This window comes from Sitophilus oryzae, unplaced genomic scaffold (assembly GCF_002938485.1).
Source record: "Sitophilus oryzae breed Bouriz unplaced genomic scaffold, Soryzae_2.0 scaffold_1002_pilon_pilon, whole genome shotgun sequence".
Lineage (NCBI taxonomy): Eukaryota > Metazoa > Arthropoda > Insecta > Coleoptera > Curculionidae > Sitophilus > Sitophilus oryzae.
In genome coordinates this window covers 17,170-35,329 of record NW_022145619.1, presented here as the reverse complement: position 1 = coordinate 35,329, position 18,160 = coordinate 17,170, and the positions used below count along the sequence as shown (strand labels likewise).

The window sequence follows — 18,160 nt, the reverse complement described above, 5'->3', positions numbered from 1 at the left end:
CCGTAAAAGAATAGAGTTGATACGACAAAAGACCCAAGTAATAGATGTCACCTTCTTCTTCTTGCGGTACCGTGCCTGTCTTCAGGCGTTGATCTCCATGACTATTTTGTTGAAGAGTTCTCTATCTTCTGCCGCATGATACAGCCTCTCCACCTCCAGACCGGTCCAGTTCCGTATATTTCTCAGACATGACAGTTTCTTTGGACCTACTCATTTTCTACCTTCGATTTTTCCTTGAATGATCAAACGAGGAATATAATATTTGGTGCCACGCATTATGTGTCCGAAGTAGCTCACCTTTCTGGTCTAGATGGTGGTTAAGAGTTCCCGACCTTTATTTAGCTGTCCAAGAACTTCTTCGTAGCTTGTATGTTCGGTCCAAGAAATCTTAAGGATTCTCCGGTAGCACCAGATTTCAAAGGCTTCTATTTTATTTATATTCTCGACATTTAGCGTCCATGTCTCTCATCCGTAAAGAAGAGTGGACCATATGTAACAACGCAGTGTTCGTAATCGGGTTTGCAGTGACAGGTTTTTATTAGTAAGCGTGGTTTTCCATTTTTTGAATGTTCTACATGCCATTTCAATTCTTGCTTTTACCTCTTCGTCACATGTATTTTCACTGTTTAGCCCTAAATATTTAAAATGTGGTACTTTTAAATGTGGTTCAATATTCTGTCCGCTGATTTATATCGGGATTGGATTAATTTGTATTTTATCAAAAACATCCATTTCGTCTAGTTGATGTTTATATCAATACTCCATTTGCAACTAGCTTTATGTACCCTGTCTATTAACGTTTGCAAGTCTTCCATGCTTCCTGCGACAATGGCGGCGTCGTCTGCGCACCTTACGTTATTTATGATCTCGCCTCCAATTTTAACGCCTTCTACTGATAAAGTCTCTTTAAAACGTTCTCTGAATACAAGTTGAATAATAACGGTGACAAATTGACAACGAGATCTCTATTACCAGAAATCAATAGAAGAATTAAGTTAGAATGGAATATTAATGGAAGAAACTCGATCATATTCACATCTGGAATGCCACTCTATCTAAAGAAGGAAACATTCGACCAACATGTACTACCAGTCATGACCTACGCATGCGAAACATGGACACTTAAAACGGACATTGAAAGTAATTGAAAATGTCAATCAATCCTGATTTATGTCATAAACTAACATACCAAATCTCGTCTGAAAATAAAAAAGTTACAGAGGTGAGCCACTTTTGAAAAAACCCCGGTATAGATTAGTCTCATTCTATTATAAGATAAAGTAAAGGAATAGTTTTGACTACTACTCCTCTCGATATAATGTAGTTACTGCAACCTTTCTCAATAACAAGGCTGGAGAAAAGGAAAGGTCGAACAGTAAAATGAAATTTCAACGAAAGTGGTTGTAAAATACCTTTACGTAATCGATGCCGTTATGGAATGAAAGTAATTTATTTATACCTAGTTGAAAAACTCAAATTAAATCTAATCTAATCACACTTACGTGATGATAGCTATCAACAATTATTATTAGAGGTAGTACAGAGTGAATAATTTGACATACGCAGCGAGCAACAATGATTGAAACAGTTGCATGGCTATTTGAGGTTGCCATTTAAAAATTAAAACTTGTAGTAATTTCCGGTGAAACAGGAAGTGACAGAAAACAATTGAATACGTTAACTAATCCTAATTTATGCCATATACACTAACATACCAAATCAAAGTTATAGGGGTGAGCCACTTTTGACCCGATATATTCAGAAAATTATTTTTATATTATATTTCTAACTAAATATCTGGGAAACTGTGCATTTTCGAAACACAGTTCAAATGGGGCGAATATAGAGCTCCAGTAGCTCTATCCTTAGAGGCTTCACTGGTCGTTTAGCTACTTACCGTTTCCGAAAGGAAACATCTTATTTTTATTTACACCTTTATTGTTTTTTTCTGCTGGTATAATTTAATGTAGCGCCCAACGCCAACATTTTCGAAGTGACTTCCACACTTAATTTCAACGATAACACCTTAAAATTATTTAAAATCATAAAACTAATTCTAAAAACACACGGATTTTGGTAGCTCGAGCGAACTATTCTGTACGAACAAAAAAGGAAATATTTTTAAGCGCCGCCTTGTGACAGGTGGCGTAGAAATAGAAATTTGTCGAGAATTCATTATGTAACACCGGCATACTAGTTTGTAGATCAATAGTCGGTCGATAAACAAGCATAAATGTCTAAGTGCAACTTCCTGAATTATTCTGATCGAGAGAAAAATTACGAACCAGCAATTCTAGTTCCGAGTTCTCAGACTAAGAAAAAACTTTTTCCTAATCAATTAAATATTATCTTGATATGATAACCGATTACAAGTTATTTAATAGGAAATAATTTAATAGTTTTTACTACACATTATAATTTTATAAATAAACTAGCGTGTACCCGCGAGTTCGTTCGAGTCGAATTAATCATTTGTAATGGTGATGATAAAGCAAAGCGAGAATTTCCATTAACATACAAACTGGATAAAATTATCCCACATTTATGTCAGCATGAGAAAAAACAATATGGCGATATTATTATATAACTTGGTAATATTTGAGGGGTACTTTCATCTCGTTGGAATTTGACTTTCGAAAAACCCGTTTGCCAAAAATAAGCTTTCTACGTCAAGCAGTTTAAGCAGAATCGTGGTTAATCAATTACCCAACATTTTGGAACACCCTGTATGATTTTTAAAAAATTTCAAAATATGTAAAAAATAAATTATGCGTGTCCAAGCGTTTTCCCAAAAAGACTAACCGTTTTTAAAGAACAAATATTGTAATATTTGAGGGCGTTTTCACCCTCTTGGAATTTGAGATTCGAGAAACCCCTCCTTATCGAACCTCTACACCCCACAGTCAATCCGTTTGCCAAAAATCAGCTTTAAACGTCAAGCAGTTTAAGCAGAATCGTGATTACTTAATGGTCATATTTTATGAAACACCCTGTATACATTTTTAAAAAATCTTAAAATATGTAAAACAACAAAATAAAATATACGTGTTTAAGGATTTTTCCGAAAAACTCACCGGTTTCTAAATAAAAAATATTCTAATATTTGAGAGGTGGTTTCACCACCTTAGAATTCGAGTTTCGAAAAATCCCTTCTTATCGAACCTCTACACCTTAAAGTCAATCCGCTTTCCAAAAATCAGTTTTTTACGTCAAGCGCTTTAAGCAGGATCGTGATTAATCAATGACCAGATTTTCCGAAAAACCCTGTATATATTTTTAAAAAATCTTAAAATATGTAAAAAACAAAATAAAATATACTAGAAAAAAAAATAGTACTACCCTATAAAGGGTTAGGCCATACCAAAATTATATTTTTACTTATGGAACATCCGGTATTTTTTTCGACATTAATCGATCATACATGCGGTACGAAGAATATACGGTAAACTTTCCCAACAGGACTAAATATAACTATATACCATCAATTACTATAAGTATTATATCCTGGTTACTAGATAATAATTGTTTTTCTTTTCTTTTCAGAAAACCGTAAAAGATGACTTCTGTACTTGACAAAGACTAGAAAGATGCTCCATTCGTACATCCGGTTGCATAAGGAGAATAAACTGGTCTATCGTTGGTTAAAAATGAAAATACGTCCACCGGATTAACCAAAACAAACATTTTTTTTTATATTATTTAGTACCAGTCTCTTCTAGTCATTTAATTAACTAGTACATTTTAGGTAAATATTACTATCAATACTAAATCATTGTCTACAACATTCAAGAAAAAACTTTTCGTCTGGCATCTCTATATAGGGTGGTCCGAACTGTATTCCGGAAACTTCAGCAGCATATTTTGCAGCTAAAAATAAGTAGAAAGTTCGTAAATGTATGTCCTAAAATGGGGCTTAGTTTCGGAGATACCTATACAGGATGTAGAAGTTTCATTTTTATTTCGATTTTTTCCAAATAATTTCTGAAGTAACGTCAATATTTGGATGAAAATTGGTGTCAGGGAGATTTTTGATATGAGAAATTAGATTTTGATGTGAATGTGACTCCTACTTGTAGGGGGCGCCACCTACATATTTTTAACTGGTTTGAAGAGTAATAACTTTTCGTCTGTACCTGTTACTGATTTTATGGAAAGCACTGTTCATTAAAATGTTGTATCCTATGTTATAGGGCTTGTTTCTCTCTACAATTTCCTGTCTCACAATGTACCGTTTGTGTGCGGGAAGGGTTTAAGTTTCATAGTTGTCGATTTTCGAAAGAAATCAGTACATGTATATTATTTCGTATATTTTTCATTTTATTGATTTTATGAAAAGCACTGTTCATTAAAATGTTGTATGCTATGTTATAGGGCTTGTTTCTCTCTACAATTTCCTGTCTCACAATGTACCATTTGTGTCCGGGAAGGGTTTAAGTTTCATAGTTGTCGATTTTCGAAAGAAATCAGTACATGTATATTATTTCGTATATTTTTCATTTTATTCATTTTATGAAAAGCACTGTTCATTAAAATGTTGTATGCTATGTTATAGGGCTTGTTTCTCTCTACAATTTCCTGTCTCACAATGTACCGTTTGTGTCCGGGAAGGGTTTAAGTTTCATAGTTGTCGATTTTCGAAAGAAATCAGTACATGTATATTATTTCGTATATTTTTCATTTTATTGATTTTATGAAAAGCACTGTTCATTAAAATGTTGTATGCTATGTTATAGGGCTTGTTTCTCTCTACAATTTCCTGTCTCACAATGTACCGTTTGTGTCCGGGAAGGGTTTAAGTTTCATAGTTGTCGATTTTCGAAAAGAAATCAGTACATGTATATTATTTCGTATATTTTTCATTTTATTGATTTTATGGAAAGCACTGTTCATTAAAATGTTGTATCCTATGTTATAGGACTTGTTTCTCTCTACAATTTCCTGTCTCACGATGTACTGTTTGTGTCCGGGCAGGGTTCATAGTTTCATAGTTGTCGATTTTCGAAAGAAATCAGTACATGTATATTATTTCGTATATTTTTCATTTTATTGATTTTATGGAAAGCACTGTTCATTCAATAAAACTACTGAGTAAAAAATATACATTTACGACGTTTTTTAGGTAAAAAGGTCTCTTGGTAAATCGCTACGACTAATGCTTCTCGAGATATTTGGAATCTAAATTATCAATACCTGATGTCATCACTGACATAGATTAAATATGTTGACTAAAAATAGTTATTGGACTGAAATCATAAATTTGAAATGTGGTTGTGCCAGAAGTTCAACAGAAAGCGTTTTATCATTTTTTGGAAGAAAAATTTTGATTTGTTTAAAAATTATCATTTCAGTCAAATAACTACCTACTCAACATGTTTATTTTTTTTGTCATATAATGACATGTATTGACTATTTCTATTCTAAATATTGTTACAGATTCCGTGGGTCCACTAATTTAAACTCACGATAAAATACTTAACGATTTAATTTGTCTCACTCTGTACAGACAACTTATACTATTTACAACACAATTTATGCAACTACTATTACTCTAACGGTACTGGCACCTTCGCCAATTAATTCACAATTTAAAACGCGGTATTATCAAACTTCAGACTTCAACTGTCAAAGCGCGGCCCTTTATATACCCCCTGGCGAATGTTTCTGGAACGTTCTAAAGAATTCTGTAATTTTCTTTTACTTTCTGGCGAATTCGCCAGGTTCCTCAATGCACGTTGCGGTTATGTAGCAGTAATGCAGTATGCAACCAGTAATACACCTTGACCTTGACAATATCTTGAAAATCATTGCATGTAGCGACTTTTACCAAGAGACATTTTTTACGTAAAAAATCACGGAAATGTATATTTTTCACCCAGTAGTTTTATAGAGGTACGGGCGAAAAGTTATTAATCTTCAAAACGATTAAAACACATACAAAACCTACAAATAGGAATCATATTGACATGAAAATCAAATTTCTCATGTCAAAAAAGTCCCAGACTTAAATTTTCATCCAAATATTGACTTACTTCAGAAGTTATTTGGAAAAAATCGAAATAAAAATTAAATTTCTACACCCTGTACCTCCGAAACTAAGCATTTTAGGACATACATTTATACGAACTTTTTTACTTATTTTTATCTGCAGAATATGCTGCCGAAGTTTCTGAAATACAATTCGGGCCACCTTGTATATTAAAAGATATTCTTTTAGATACAGTATCTGTGATAATAGTGCATTCAATAAGGACAAGAAACATTTTTATCCGCACAATTTCCATAAGTAGTTTAGAAAAAATATATTAACATAATCATGGCCATTGTCAATTTGTTGGCAACAACAGCCTTAAAAAGCGTTGGTTTGCTTTGGATCAACTATATGGATTATTCCCTGATGCTAGCCAGTCTCACGTTTATCAACTACAATCAACTGGATCCCGAGTCGCCCATAATCAACCAGAAAACATTGCATAAAGAGTACGACTTTGTGGTCGTAGGAGGGGGATCAGCTGGAGCTGTTGTAAGTACTACAATAACAGTCTATTCATAATATATAGTCTGTCCAACGACAAGATCCTTGACAGTGATAGATGTGTCTGTCATTTTAATTTCAAAGTAGTTTATTTTATTTTACAAAGAAATAAGTGGGTACAACTGGTACACATAGCAGGAAATTAATATATTTAAAATTTGACTGATAAGTGATTACTTCAAAATATTGTGAAAAAAAAACTGTATAAAACTGAAACTATGTAATCGAGTTATTTTATTTAAAAAAACGGTATGTGTTAATACAAAACAAACAATAACAAAACACCACTTATGTACAAACACAAATTTGTAATATTCCACAGGAATAAATAAAACAACATAAATAAAACAAACTATTTTATTAATAACAACACTTACCAAATTTTATACCTTAAAGGTTGATTAATTAACTTTAATCTTAATTTTTTTTAAGCCAGTAGTACTGAAATCCATTATTTACCTATCGTGTGATGTCGATATTTTACAGCTACTCCAGTAGTATATGTTTAGAACGATCCTTGTAGCATATACGAGATTCACTTATCTCCGACGAGATGGTATACAAACTTTATTGATGGTAACTTTATTGGTGTATAAGACTTTCTGCCTGGGCAGCGAGTATTAACTATAAACTGTGCTCTGGGTCTACAGTTAATTTTCACTCAATTTTTCCTTCACTTGACTTCAAAAGACACAAAACACACGTAATAACACGAATCAAAATGCACCATCTTCCAAAACGCAGATATTTGACATAAGTTGACACAAAATTATAACCTATAATTTGGCAAGATACGTCGGCGTCCGTTTGACGTTCATCGTTTCGTCAAACCAATAAAATTGAAATATGATCTGTCATTTTTGAAATAAACCAATAAAACTGGTTAAAAACAACAAGAGACGACGCAAGACGGATTTATATTTAAATCCATCCATAGTTAACTTAAAAATATTAGAAACTTTTTTTAGTAAAATAAATAGATTGGTATGGGACGTCATCTGCTTTTTTTCTGTCATCGCCTGTCGAAATCTTACCTGAGGAAAAAAAACAGAGTATAGTCCCCGGATTGTCTTTGCAAGAGGAAAAACTTTTTTATTAATGATATTTTGAGAAATTACTCTAAAAATAATCTAAATAATTTGATTCTCATTTTTCTTAATAATGGGTTAGGTTGAAGATTTTCTTCTCTAGCTACTAGCTGCAGACCCTTAAAACATGTTCTACATCTTGACAACATTTACTTACCTTATTATTTCTGGTTTTAATGTCATTTTCGTTCTAAATTTTCAGTACAAAGCACTCACCTGAAAAGGAACAAAATTATTATTAAAGTTATTGTTTTCCCAGATGATATAAAATAAAAATTAAATATTTTTCAAGACTTATTGAATTGGATAAGCTAATTTATATTTTAAAAATAGTTTATACAAAGTGTCTCAAAAAGCATGTGCCATCTCTAGTGAGAAGATTCCTCACTTATAATAAAAATTTATTTTTCATATCAAAATAGGGCTTTGTTTCGTAGCTAGAGGGGGTTAAAATCTTAATTTATTATCGATTTAATACCATTTTCTGTCAAATGTTTTTAGCGATTCGAATGGGTCTCTTTTAGACGGACGACCGTCTTGAGAACTGCCGTCAGTTTTCTAGACAGTCTTCCCTTTTACAATAAATCATTTCAGGTAGCATCAAGATTGTCAGAAGTTCCAAACTGGAAAGTTCTACTTCTTGAAGCCGGTCCAGACGAAAACGAAATATCAGATGTACCATCTCTGGCTGCCTATTTACAACTGTCAAAATTAGATTGGGGGTATAAAGTGGAAAGTACAGGACGTGCTTGTTTAGGTAATATTGAAATTACTTCTCGAAGACTCATTCTTCTACTAAATATACTATACTGCCCTGTTATCGAAAACTGCCTTATCTGACTTGTTGAGCAAGTTAAGTTTTTGTTTTTTAATATTTGTAAATAGGGCACGTTTATACTATAATGGGGCTGTCAGATTTACACTTTAGATGAAATTATACAGGGTGTTTCAAAAGACATGTGCTATCTCACGTGGGGAGATTCCTCACATAAAAATAAGATTTATTTGCAATATCAATATAGGTCCGATTCTGCTTTGTTTCGTAGCTACGCGTGTTAATATTTTTTCGATTTATTATAATTCTCTTCCAAGTACTTTTAGCGTTTCGAATGAAATTTTGAGAATAAAAGTTACTATAAATGCGACATAATTTAAACCTAAGTAGCAATTTAAACCTAAGTAGCGACATAATTTAAACCTAGTAAGCAATTTAGTGGTGATTAAAAGTTGTCTCTGGATATTTTGATCTGTAATTTTAATTGTTTTAGGTATGAAAAATGGACGTTGCAACTGGCCTAGAGGCAAAGTACTCGGTGGATCCAGCGTTTTAAATTATATGTTGTATGTCAGAGGAAATAAAAATGATTATGATTATTGGGAGCAATTAGGTATGAACAAAAACGACTCAACTAAGAGACTTTTTACATGTATAAACGGCTTGCATGTGGTAAAAATTTTAAGACTGCCTACTAAAAGCGGGCGGTTACTGCGGGCGAAACTAAACTAAGCCAAGCGAAGATAAGATTTGTAATCAGCTCCCATACTTTTAAATGCATCAGCGGCCACTTGACCGAAACTAAACGAAAATATACGAACGAAGATTTAAATCGTAGTTTAGTTTCGCTCGTTTTAGTTCGTGACAGGTTCCAGCGAATTTTTCGCAGCGATTAGTTCTATGATAGCAGAGATACAATACGAAAACACAGCTAACTTAGCTGACTACTGAGCGAAAATCGTTCCCAGTGGCCGATGAAACTTATTTTCGTTTAGTTACCGTTTGTTTTTATATTCTTAGCTTAGTTTAGTTACGCTCGCAGTGGCCGCCTGCCTTGAAGCTGATTTTTAAAAATCTTATCTTCGCTTGGCTTAGTTTAGTTTCGCTCGCAGTGGCCGCCCGCCTTTAAGGCTTTAGTTATTTTCGTTTAGTTACCGTTTCTTTCTATAAAGGCAGGCGGCCACTGCGAGCGTCACTAAACTAAGCTAAGAATATAAAAACAAACGGTAACTAAACGAAAATAAGTTTCATCGGCCACTGGGAACGATTTTCGCTCAGTAGTCAGCTAAGTTAGCTGTGTTTTCGTATTGTATCTCTGCTATCATAGAACTAATCGCTGCGAAAAATTCGCTGGAACCTGTCACGAACTAAAACGAGCGAAACTAAACTACGATTTGGATCTTCGTTCATATATTTTCGTTTAGTTTCGCTCAAGTGGCCGCTGATGATCTTATCTTCGCTTAGTTTAGTTTCGCTCGCAGTGGCCGTCCGCCTTTAATATACGAGCGATACACATTGAGTGTAAATCAAAAGAAAAATTAACCTATGCTATAAATTAAAAAGTAATATAGAATAATTAAATATGACTTATTTATTCGTATTATTGTTTAATAGATGTTACAGTAAAAGCCAGAAATCAGTGAATGTTTACAAATACTAGTAAAGCTCACATTCACTGATTTGCGTTGAACACTACGCCAGTAAAAGTTCAATAACTAATTTTGATACAAACCTTTATTAGTAAATGCTATCATTTACTAGAGCTTACTAGTGAATGCTAGCATTCAAACTCACATTGCCTTTTGACTATTATCTAGTAGCTGCTGATCGGTAACTTACTATCAGGAAATTACGATAAGAGCAGATCAATACAGCACCTTCCACCAAAGCGTTCCCTATTTTATAAATACAATGGCTGTTACCGACTTTTAGTAAATGTTACTGTCACTAGTAACTGCCAAAAAATACTGGTAAAAATCGACAAAGGGTATAGCCAGATTAATATAGGAAATCTGCCCCGCGGCTTTTTTTACTCGCACTCAAGGGATCGATTTGGTGTCGAATCAAAATAATTCACCTAAATTTTTAGCTCTTTAACGGTTTTCGAAATTTTTAAAAAAAAATTATTTTTATAGTAAAATTCAAAATTAATTAATGATTATTATTTTTTTCTAATTCTTAGAACGAAGGGATTCTAAGACATGAAAAAATAATATGATCATGATTCTTAAAGGAAAAGCCGATTTTTAGCGGAGGAAGGAGAATTAAAATCTTCATTTTTTTAACCTTGGTGAAATATGTCACTCATTAAAAATAGTCAGAAAATGTCCTTTATACTTCTTTACACTCAGGAATTTTTTTTTAGAATTTTTTGAAGTGGTTTATGGTGCAACAATATGAAAAAAAAATAAAAACTCATTTTTTTTCTAAAATCTTCTGTTTTAACTACCTCATATTTTGGTTTAGTTTAAAAAAGTGCGTTAGAAAATATTTTTTCGTTAAAAATACATCCTTGCCAGAAATAAACATAAAGATTATTATAAAAAAATGAGTCCGAGAAGATTTTAGAAAAAAAAATAGAAAAAATGAGTTTTTAATTTTTTTCATATTGTTCCACCACTTCAAAAAATTCTAAAAAATTCCTGAGTGTAAAGAAGTATAAAAGACATTTTCTGTTTCTGACGATTTTGAGTGAGTGACATATTTCACAAAGGTTAAAAAATGAAGATTTTAATTTTCTTTCCACTAGTGATGTAAACTTTAGTTACTTTTATGGACTCGTAACTACTAGTTACTTTTGGTAATAGGACTCGTTACTTTAGTTACTTTAGTTACTCGTTACTTTGGTACTTAGTATCGTTACTTCATAATCGTTGTTTTGTGTACAGATTGGCAGACTTGGGCTTGACGTGGAACTTCGTTGTGCGCGGCGATCTTCGTTGCATGCTCGGTTTAACCTATAAGGGGTTTCTACTTTCTTCTAGTGTAAGGGCTTAATAGGATAATTTCAATACTCGGTATTCAAGTATTGAATAATATGTTTTTAATAATATGTATAATATTTTTATAATGATATGTTAAATAAAACTACGTACTATAAATAAAATTAAAAATAAAAGAAAACAAATCAAACAAAGAAAATATGTGTTTAATAAATATAAAGTATTTTTTTATATTTTCTCTCTCTCTCTTTCTCTGTCTTTGTATTACATTAATAAATAGGCAAACATTGAAGAGTAAAAATAAAAAAAAATGCATATATTTTTGTTAAAATATAAAAATATTAAAAAAAAATGTATATTCCTCTGTGGCGGATTCATCTCTTCAAAAAAGTCCTTTGGATTAACGCAGCAGTGTTTACTAAAAATTACTATTTTTATTTTGTAGATTTTCTTACAATGTAAGTGGCGAAATACATATCTATTCTCTTTTGAAGAAGAAAAATATTTGCTCTGCTTTTTCAGATGTTAACATTTTTTGCGACTAACGTGAATCCATTTTTAATTAATATCTAAGACATGTTAATCTAAATAAACAATTCCATTCTATAAATAAAAAGCGACAACAAACGGCAAAGGGACAGACCGCCTCCGGGTCGGCATGAGCCAATCATAATAATTGTAATAAAAATATAACACATTTGCCATCCATAACACCGGCCGGCGTCAAGTCAACACTTTAAACATAAACATATTGATAACAACTAGACCTACGTCGAAGTAAGGAATATTTCAGTATCGAGTTTCGAGTCCTCCGTTCGTGCATTTCCAGGGATTACGATTACTGCTGGCGCAAAAGTAACGAATTAGCTTAGTAACGAGTAACGAGACCTAAATTCAAATAGTAAGCGTTACTTCGAGTCCTCGTAAAGTAACTGTTACTTTGTAACGATTACTTAGAATTTTTACATCACTACTTTCCACCGCTAAAAATCGGCTTTTCGTTTAAGAATCATGATCATATTATTTTTTTCATGTCTCAGACTTGTAAGAATTAGAAAAAAATCATCATTAATTAATTTTGAATTTTACTATAAAATTAAAAATAAAATTGAAAAAACAGTTTTTTTTTAAATCTCGAGAACCGTTTGAGTTAAAGAGCTAAAAATTTTGGTGAATTATTTTGATTCGAAACCAAATCGATCCCCTGAGTGCGAGCCAAAAAAAGCCACGGGGGCATATTTCCTATATTAATCCGCCGACACCCTTTCTTTAAAATATTACATTTATTGAGCCAATGCATACTCGTTAGCATTTCCTAGTGATTCTTAACATTATTAAATTTCCGACTTTCACTGTAATATGTATAATACACATTTAAGGCAATCCTGGTTGGAATTACGACGAAGTATTGAAATACTTTATAAAGTCTGAAGATAACAGAAACCCTTATCTAGCCAGAACACCATACCACGGAATGGGAGGGTTATTAACAGTTCAAGAATCGCCATGGAGAACTCCCTTAGTTGTAGCATTTGTAGAAACTGGTCTGGAAATGGGATATCCTATAAGGTAAATATTATTCAATTCTGAATCGTTTATTACAAGACGCAGACAGACTTTTATATTTTGTGTCTTGGCCACGAATTTTCAAAATTCGGCTTCTAAGGAGGCGCGTCTAAGAGATACTTACATCTGATCCCATTCTGGGCTGTCTCTTTGATATCTACCCATGTTTTTCAAACCTCTTGGGCTTCAGAGGCTATTGTTCTTCTCCGTGGTCTTCCTCTGGCACGTCTTCCCTGTGTGTTTCATTCAAGTGTCTGTTTTGCGATACCTCTGAGAGGTCTGCACAAAATATGGCCACTCCAGCCCCACTTTCTTTTCTTAATTTTGATGTCTATTGATTTTATGATGCACTTCTCCACAGTTCTTCGTTGTTAATTTGATTGGTCCAAAAATTCTTCTCAATATTCTTCAAAGACACTCGTTAACATACACCTACAGGCCTCCCATGAGACTACGCTTAACTTTCCATGTTTCGCATCCAATAATTACTTGTAGACCCAATATATTACTTTAAAGTTCAATAAAAGATTATATCTTATGATATTTTTTATAACAATTATTTTTGGCTTAAAGTGGACTTATTTGTTGATTAAGTTGCAATGAAGTAAAAAATTAAACAATTTTAGGGACATAAATGGCGCAGATCAAGCAGGATTTATGATAGCTCAAGGAACGATCAGAAGAGGACAGAGATGCTCGACAGCAAAAGCATTTTTAAGGCCTGTGAAGCTGCGGAAAAATATTCATATAGCTTTAAATTCTCAGGTCACAAGAATATTGATAAATCCGTCGAACATGAGAGCTTTTGGAGTAGAGTTTTACAGAAACGGTATGTCAGACATTTGGTAAATACTCATTAAAAAACAATAATAACTAATAAGACTTCACTAGATTAACAATAAACAAATTCTAATAATATTTTGAACTAAAATTTGTTTATTACATTATATTAGAATTTTTCTAAGTAGTATTTTTATAACAAACAAAATTAAAATAAAATAACAGAAATAAATCATGGTACTTAAATGAATGGATAGAATCATATAAATTTGTGTACTTAGAGAAAATAGCCAGAAGTATTGGGCATTGCATTTTTTTGTTACGTACCTTCAATGTGCGAATTAAAGAATATAAAGATTATTTAAGAAAGGGCGATTTTCACAATTTAGATTTGTCAGCATTCATGGGACACAGGACACAGAATATAAAAAATGTCTATACCTATGTGGCGGATTCATCTCTCCAGAAAATCCTATATGGGTATTTCGCCACTGCAAGAAAATCTACAAAATAAAATAGTTATTTTATGTAAACACTTCTGCGTTAATCCCAAAAGGAAACTACTTGTTAGAAGTTAGGTTTAAAGATATACAAATTTGCCTAACGAACATAAAAAATGCTTAACGTTTCGGAAAGTTTATCTCTTTCCGTCGTCGGAAGCAAAAAAAATACGAAGAATAAAGAAAAAAAAACTATTTAGAATATTTAAATTCAACTATTTGAGAACACTTTAGTTTCTTTAAAACAGATATGTCTACAAAAACCGTTGACGTTCTGTTATTTTAACAGATAGGGAATATATTTAACAAAGCAAAAATTATAATGAAAGAAGCGATAGCCTCTAAAAGAAAAATAAATGTATTGCTCCAACCTCTGTAGATGTTAGTAATGTTCTTTGATTTTAAAGAACATAACGTAAATAAAAATAACATACGTAAAAATTAAAAACAAGTTAAAAATTAATGATACAAAAAGTTTGCAAATTTTTGGTTTTACCTTATTAAGAAATTGTAATCAGATAGTAATTGTTAATTTTGAAGTTTAAAATGATTAAATGTCATTTTAGAGAACGTCAACGGTTTTTATAGACGTATCTGTTTTAAAAAAAGTGTTCTCGAATAGTTACATTTAGATATTTTAAATAGTTTTTCTTTGTTGTTTGTGTTTTTTCTTGCTTCCGACGATGGTTAAGAGACATACTTCCCGAAACGTTAAGCATTTATTTGTCCGTTAGGCAAATTTGTTTATTAGTAAACCACTGCTGACAATTAGTCTCCGTTGGATTACCGCAGCAGTGTTTACAAAAAATAAAAAATAATCAGAAAGTGTGCAGCATTTTGGTTTTACCTTATTAAGTAATTGTTATCAGGTAGTAATTGTTAATTTTGAAGTTTAAAATGATTAAAAAAAATGTCATTTTAACAGAACGTCAACGGTTTTTATAGACGTATCTGTTTAAAAAAAATGTTCTCGAATAGTTACATTTAGATATTTTAAATAGTTTTTTTCATTGTTCTTTGCAAAGACATTATAAAGATAGACCGAACATCTCATTCATAAATACTCGTTGGTAGTGTATCAAACATTCCAATGTGTCAAACAAAAACAGAAGAGACAGAGAAGGCTAAAATTTCCGACCCCGGCAACTAAGCGCATTTGGATTGTTCTAATGGCCAGTGGCATATCGTTTTTTGGAACGAATTTAATTAGTAAAGTAAAAGTAAAGTAATTAGTAAAATTTTTACTCCATATTAATATACTACATTAACACTTTTTTCGTTAAGATGAGTTTTGTTACAGGTCCTAATATAATAATATAATTATATCCACATATACTTATGTTGAAACGTTAGTAGGTAGTTTTCGAAAATCGCTCAACGTCGATATTCAATTTAAACTTTCAGTTACTTCTATATAACTTTCAGTTACTTTTGAATATTTACAGGGTGACTCAGGCTTGGTGACTTTTCTTTCAATTTTTTTAGAATATGGAGCCAATGGTAAAGCACATTTTAATTTTGTAATCATAGGTAGCCGGAACATATTTTCAAAACTAAATTTATGGGTGCCATAAGTCCATTCAGAAATACACCTAAGTTGCCACCTGTCACTGAAGGACAGTCCTTTTGAACTCTTGTCCTTTTTGACTTTTTTGACTTTAAAAGTAATTTTTATTTACGTATTTTCCCTGAGAGAAAAAGATAACTTAGAACTTCCCATTTAATCTGAAATGAATGTTTAGACACCGAATATTAACTAAAAAAATTTAATTAAATTGTTATAAAACTTATAAATAAATTTTTCTTGTTTAGAATAGGCAACATTATTTAGAGCTTCCCGTTTAATCTCAATTATAGTTTTAAGGTTTCCAGTTTTTACTTTTTGATCTGAAAAGAGCTTTAATTAGTATTAAAGTAACGGGTGATTGGTTCGCAATCGATAGCTTCCCGTGAAGTACTGTGTAATACTTGTTTAATCTTGTATTATTAATAACTTCTATACCTAAAATCAATATTTATTTTATTGAAAATTGTGTTTTTGAAAACAACTAAGACTAGTTTGACTTTCGGTCTTCTTCTTTTATTATGATGGCTCTGATACGAGGCAATTGCTTTTTAGTCTCGCAATAGAAGGTTTTTATCATTAAAAGTATCAAATCTGTGTGCTACAGTACGGGATTTCTGTCGCATAATAATATTACGTTTATTTACAAATCCATTACTTAGGTAGCTTAATCAGACAATCAAATTTTAGTTAAACGTCCAATCTTCATGAATATTTAAACATATGTATTGCGGTTTGAATCACCCTGTATGTTGACAAAATGTTTGTCATTGCGTTACAATCTTATGTAAAGATTGAAATAAAATCACAAGAGCCGAAAACGTAATAGGTAAAAGCTTTTTTGGAGGCCTGGGTCACTCTGTATATAGATATGCATAAAAATAAATGGCCTAAAATTATTTACAGTTCAGTCATTCTAAAAAAAGAATTAGCCTTCAAATAACTCTAGAAAGAAAGGGTGTTGTATTTGTACGAATAGTAAAACTTCTAAACAAGTACTGAGGAGACTGGAATATAGACCTAATAAAAGCAATAAAATGTAAAAAGGCCGGGTAAACACCTTTGTTTATTTGTTGAGCAAAATTCCTAGAATATCGTATATAATGACCAAAATATGACGCAATTTAAAAAATGTCACTTTCTGGCATATAATAAAGTTTCAAATGCAACGTTTATATTCAAATTTGTTATGATCTACAAGAGTTAGGTAGTAATTGAGACGAATTATAGTTCAATTACCGGCTACTACGTTCTTGTTTTTAATAGATCAAAATTCAACAAATATAATTAGAAATTATTTTAATTGTGAGAGGCTCCTTTGTGGGACGCCTATGTAAGATTACGGCGGAAACAATACCTACCTGTAAAAAGACAAGTTCGGGTAATTTGAGCTCTATTTTTTGCCACACATTTGACACTGTCCTACCATATTGAAAATTCGCAGATTCAAAAGTACGTTAAACAAAAACAAAAACTACTGAAAACCACTGAAAAGTTCACTTCGGACTTGATTCCGACTTCAAACACACCGTAAGCTAAACGTAGTACGCTATAACGGACCAAGTTCTTTAATAGTAACGCATAGCTCCTCTGGTTAATAACCATATTATTACGCATGCTTCTTTAAAACAAACAACTAAATTTTAATTAAAAATTCTGAGATTTATTGATATCCGGTGAAGGTTTTAGAGTCACCTTTTCTGCAAATCAAACTGAGTAGGTAGGCGCAAATTTGAGATGTGTGGCAATGTCGCCTTCTCCATTTCAGTTGGTTTTTACAGTACGTAGTCAACCTCCGATTGTTTGATCGGGTTAAAATGCACAATGTGATATCTGTTCTTACTAAATCTATGGTTCTTTGTGTTTTTTTTGCTTCCGACGATGGGAAGAGACATATTTTTTTTCCGAAACGTTAAGCATTTATTTGTCCGTTAGGCAAATTTGTTTATTAGTAAACCACTGTTGACAATTAGTCTCCGTTGGATTACCGCAGAAGTGTTTACAAAAAATAACTATTTTTATTTTAGATAATTTCTAAATTGGCTGAAATACCCATTGGACTTTTCTGAAAAGAAGTATAAAAATGAAATATTACTTACTTAAGAAGTGACTAGCAATACGTAACTAGGTTAATTCATTACATATTCAAATTACATAAAATTTGTTGCTAAATACTGAATTACAATTTTAAACCATAATATTATTTTAACTATAAAAAAAAAAAAAAAAAAACAGCCAAAAATGGTCAATTTTTTTTATCTTTGTTTTCATACATACTATGAAATTTTTTAAAAAAAAAAAAAAAAAAAAAAAAAAAACTAAACTGTTATTTACTATTTAAAAAGCGTAGAACACGAAAATATATGCCATTTTGGCCTGGCGAGTTCAGTACGACCTGTAGGAGGCCTGTAGG

The 18,160-nt window shown here is 32.0% G+C and overlaps 1 protein-coding gene and 1 long non-coding RNA gene across 2 annotated transcripts; both read left to right on the top strand.

Moving 5' to 3' along the window:
- The first annotated feature begins 3,547 nt into the window (after positions 1–3,547).
- LOC115884531 lies at positions 3,548–6,291 on the top strand. Its single transcript, XR_004050575.1, has 2 exons — positions 3,548–3,745; positions 6,215–6,291. It is a non-coding gene; the product is annotated as an uncharacterized LOC115884531 (long non-coding RNA).
- A 22-nt stretch (positions 6,292–6,313) lies between these two features.
- On the top strand, positions 6,314–13,752 carry LOC115884379 (glucose dehydrogenase [FAD, quinone]-like). Its single transcript, XM_030902970.1, has 5 exons — positions 6,314–6,520; positions 8,215–8,377; positions 8,889–9,008; positions 12,717–12,906; positions 13,530–13,752. The coding sequence occupies exons 1-5, from the start codon at positions 6,314–6,316 to the stop codon at positions 13,750–13,752; spliced, it is 903 nt and encodes a 300-aa protein (XP_030758830.1).
- The last annotated feature ends 4,408 nt before the right edge of the window (positions 13,753–18,160 follow it).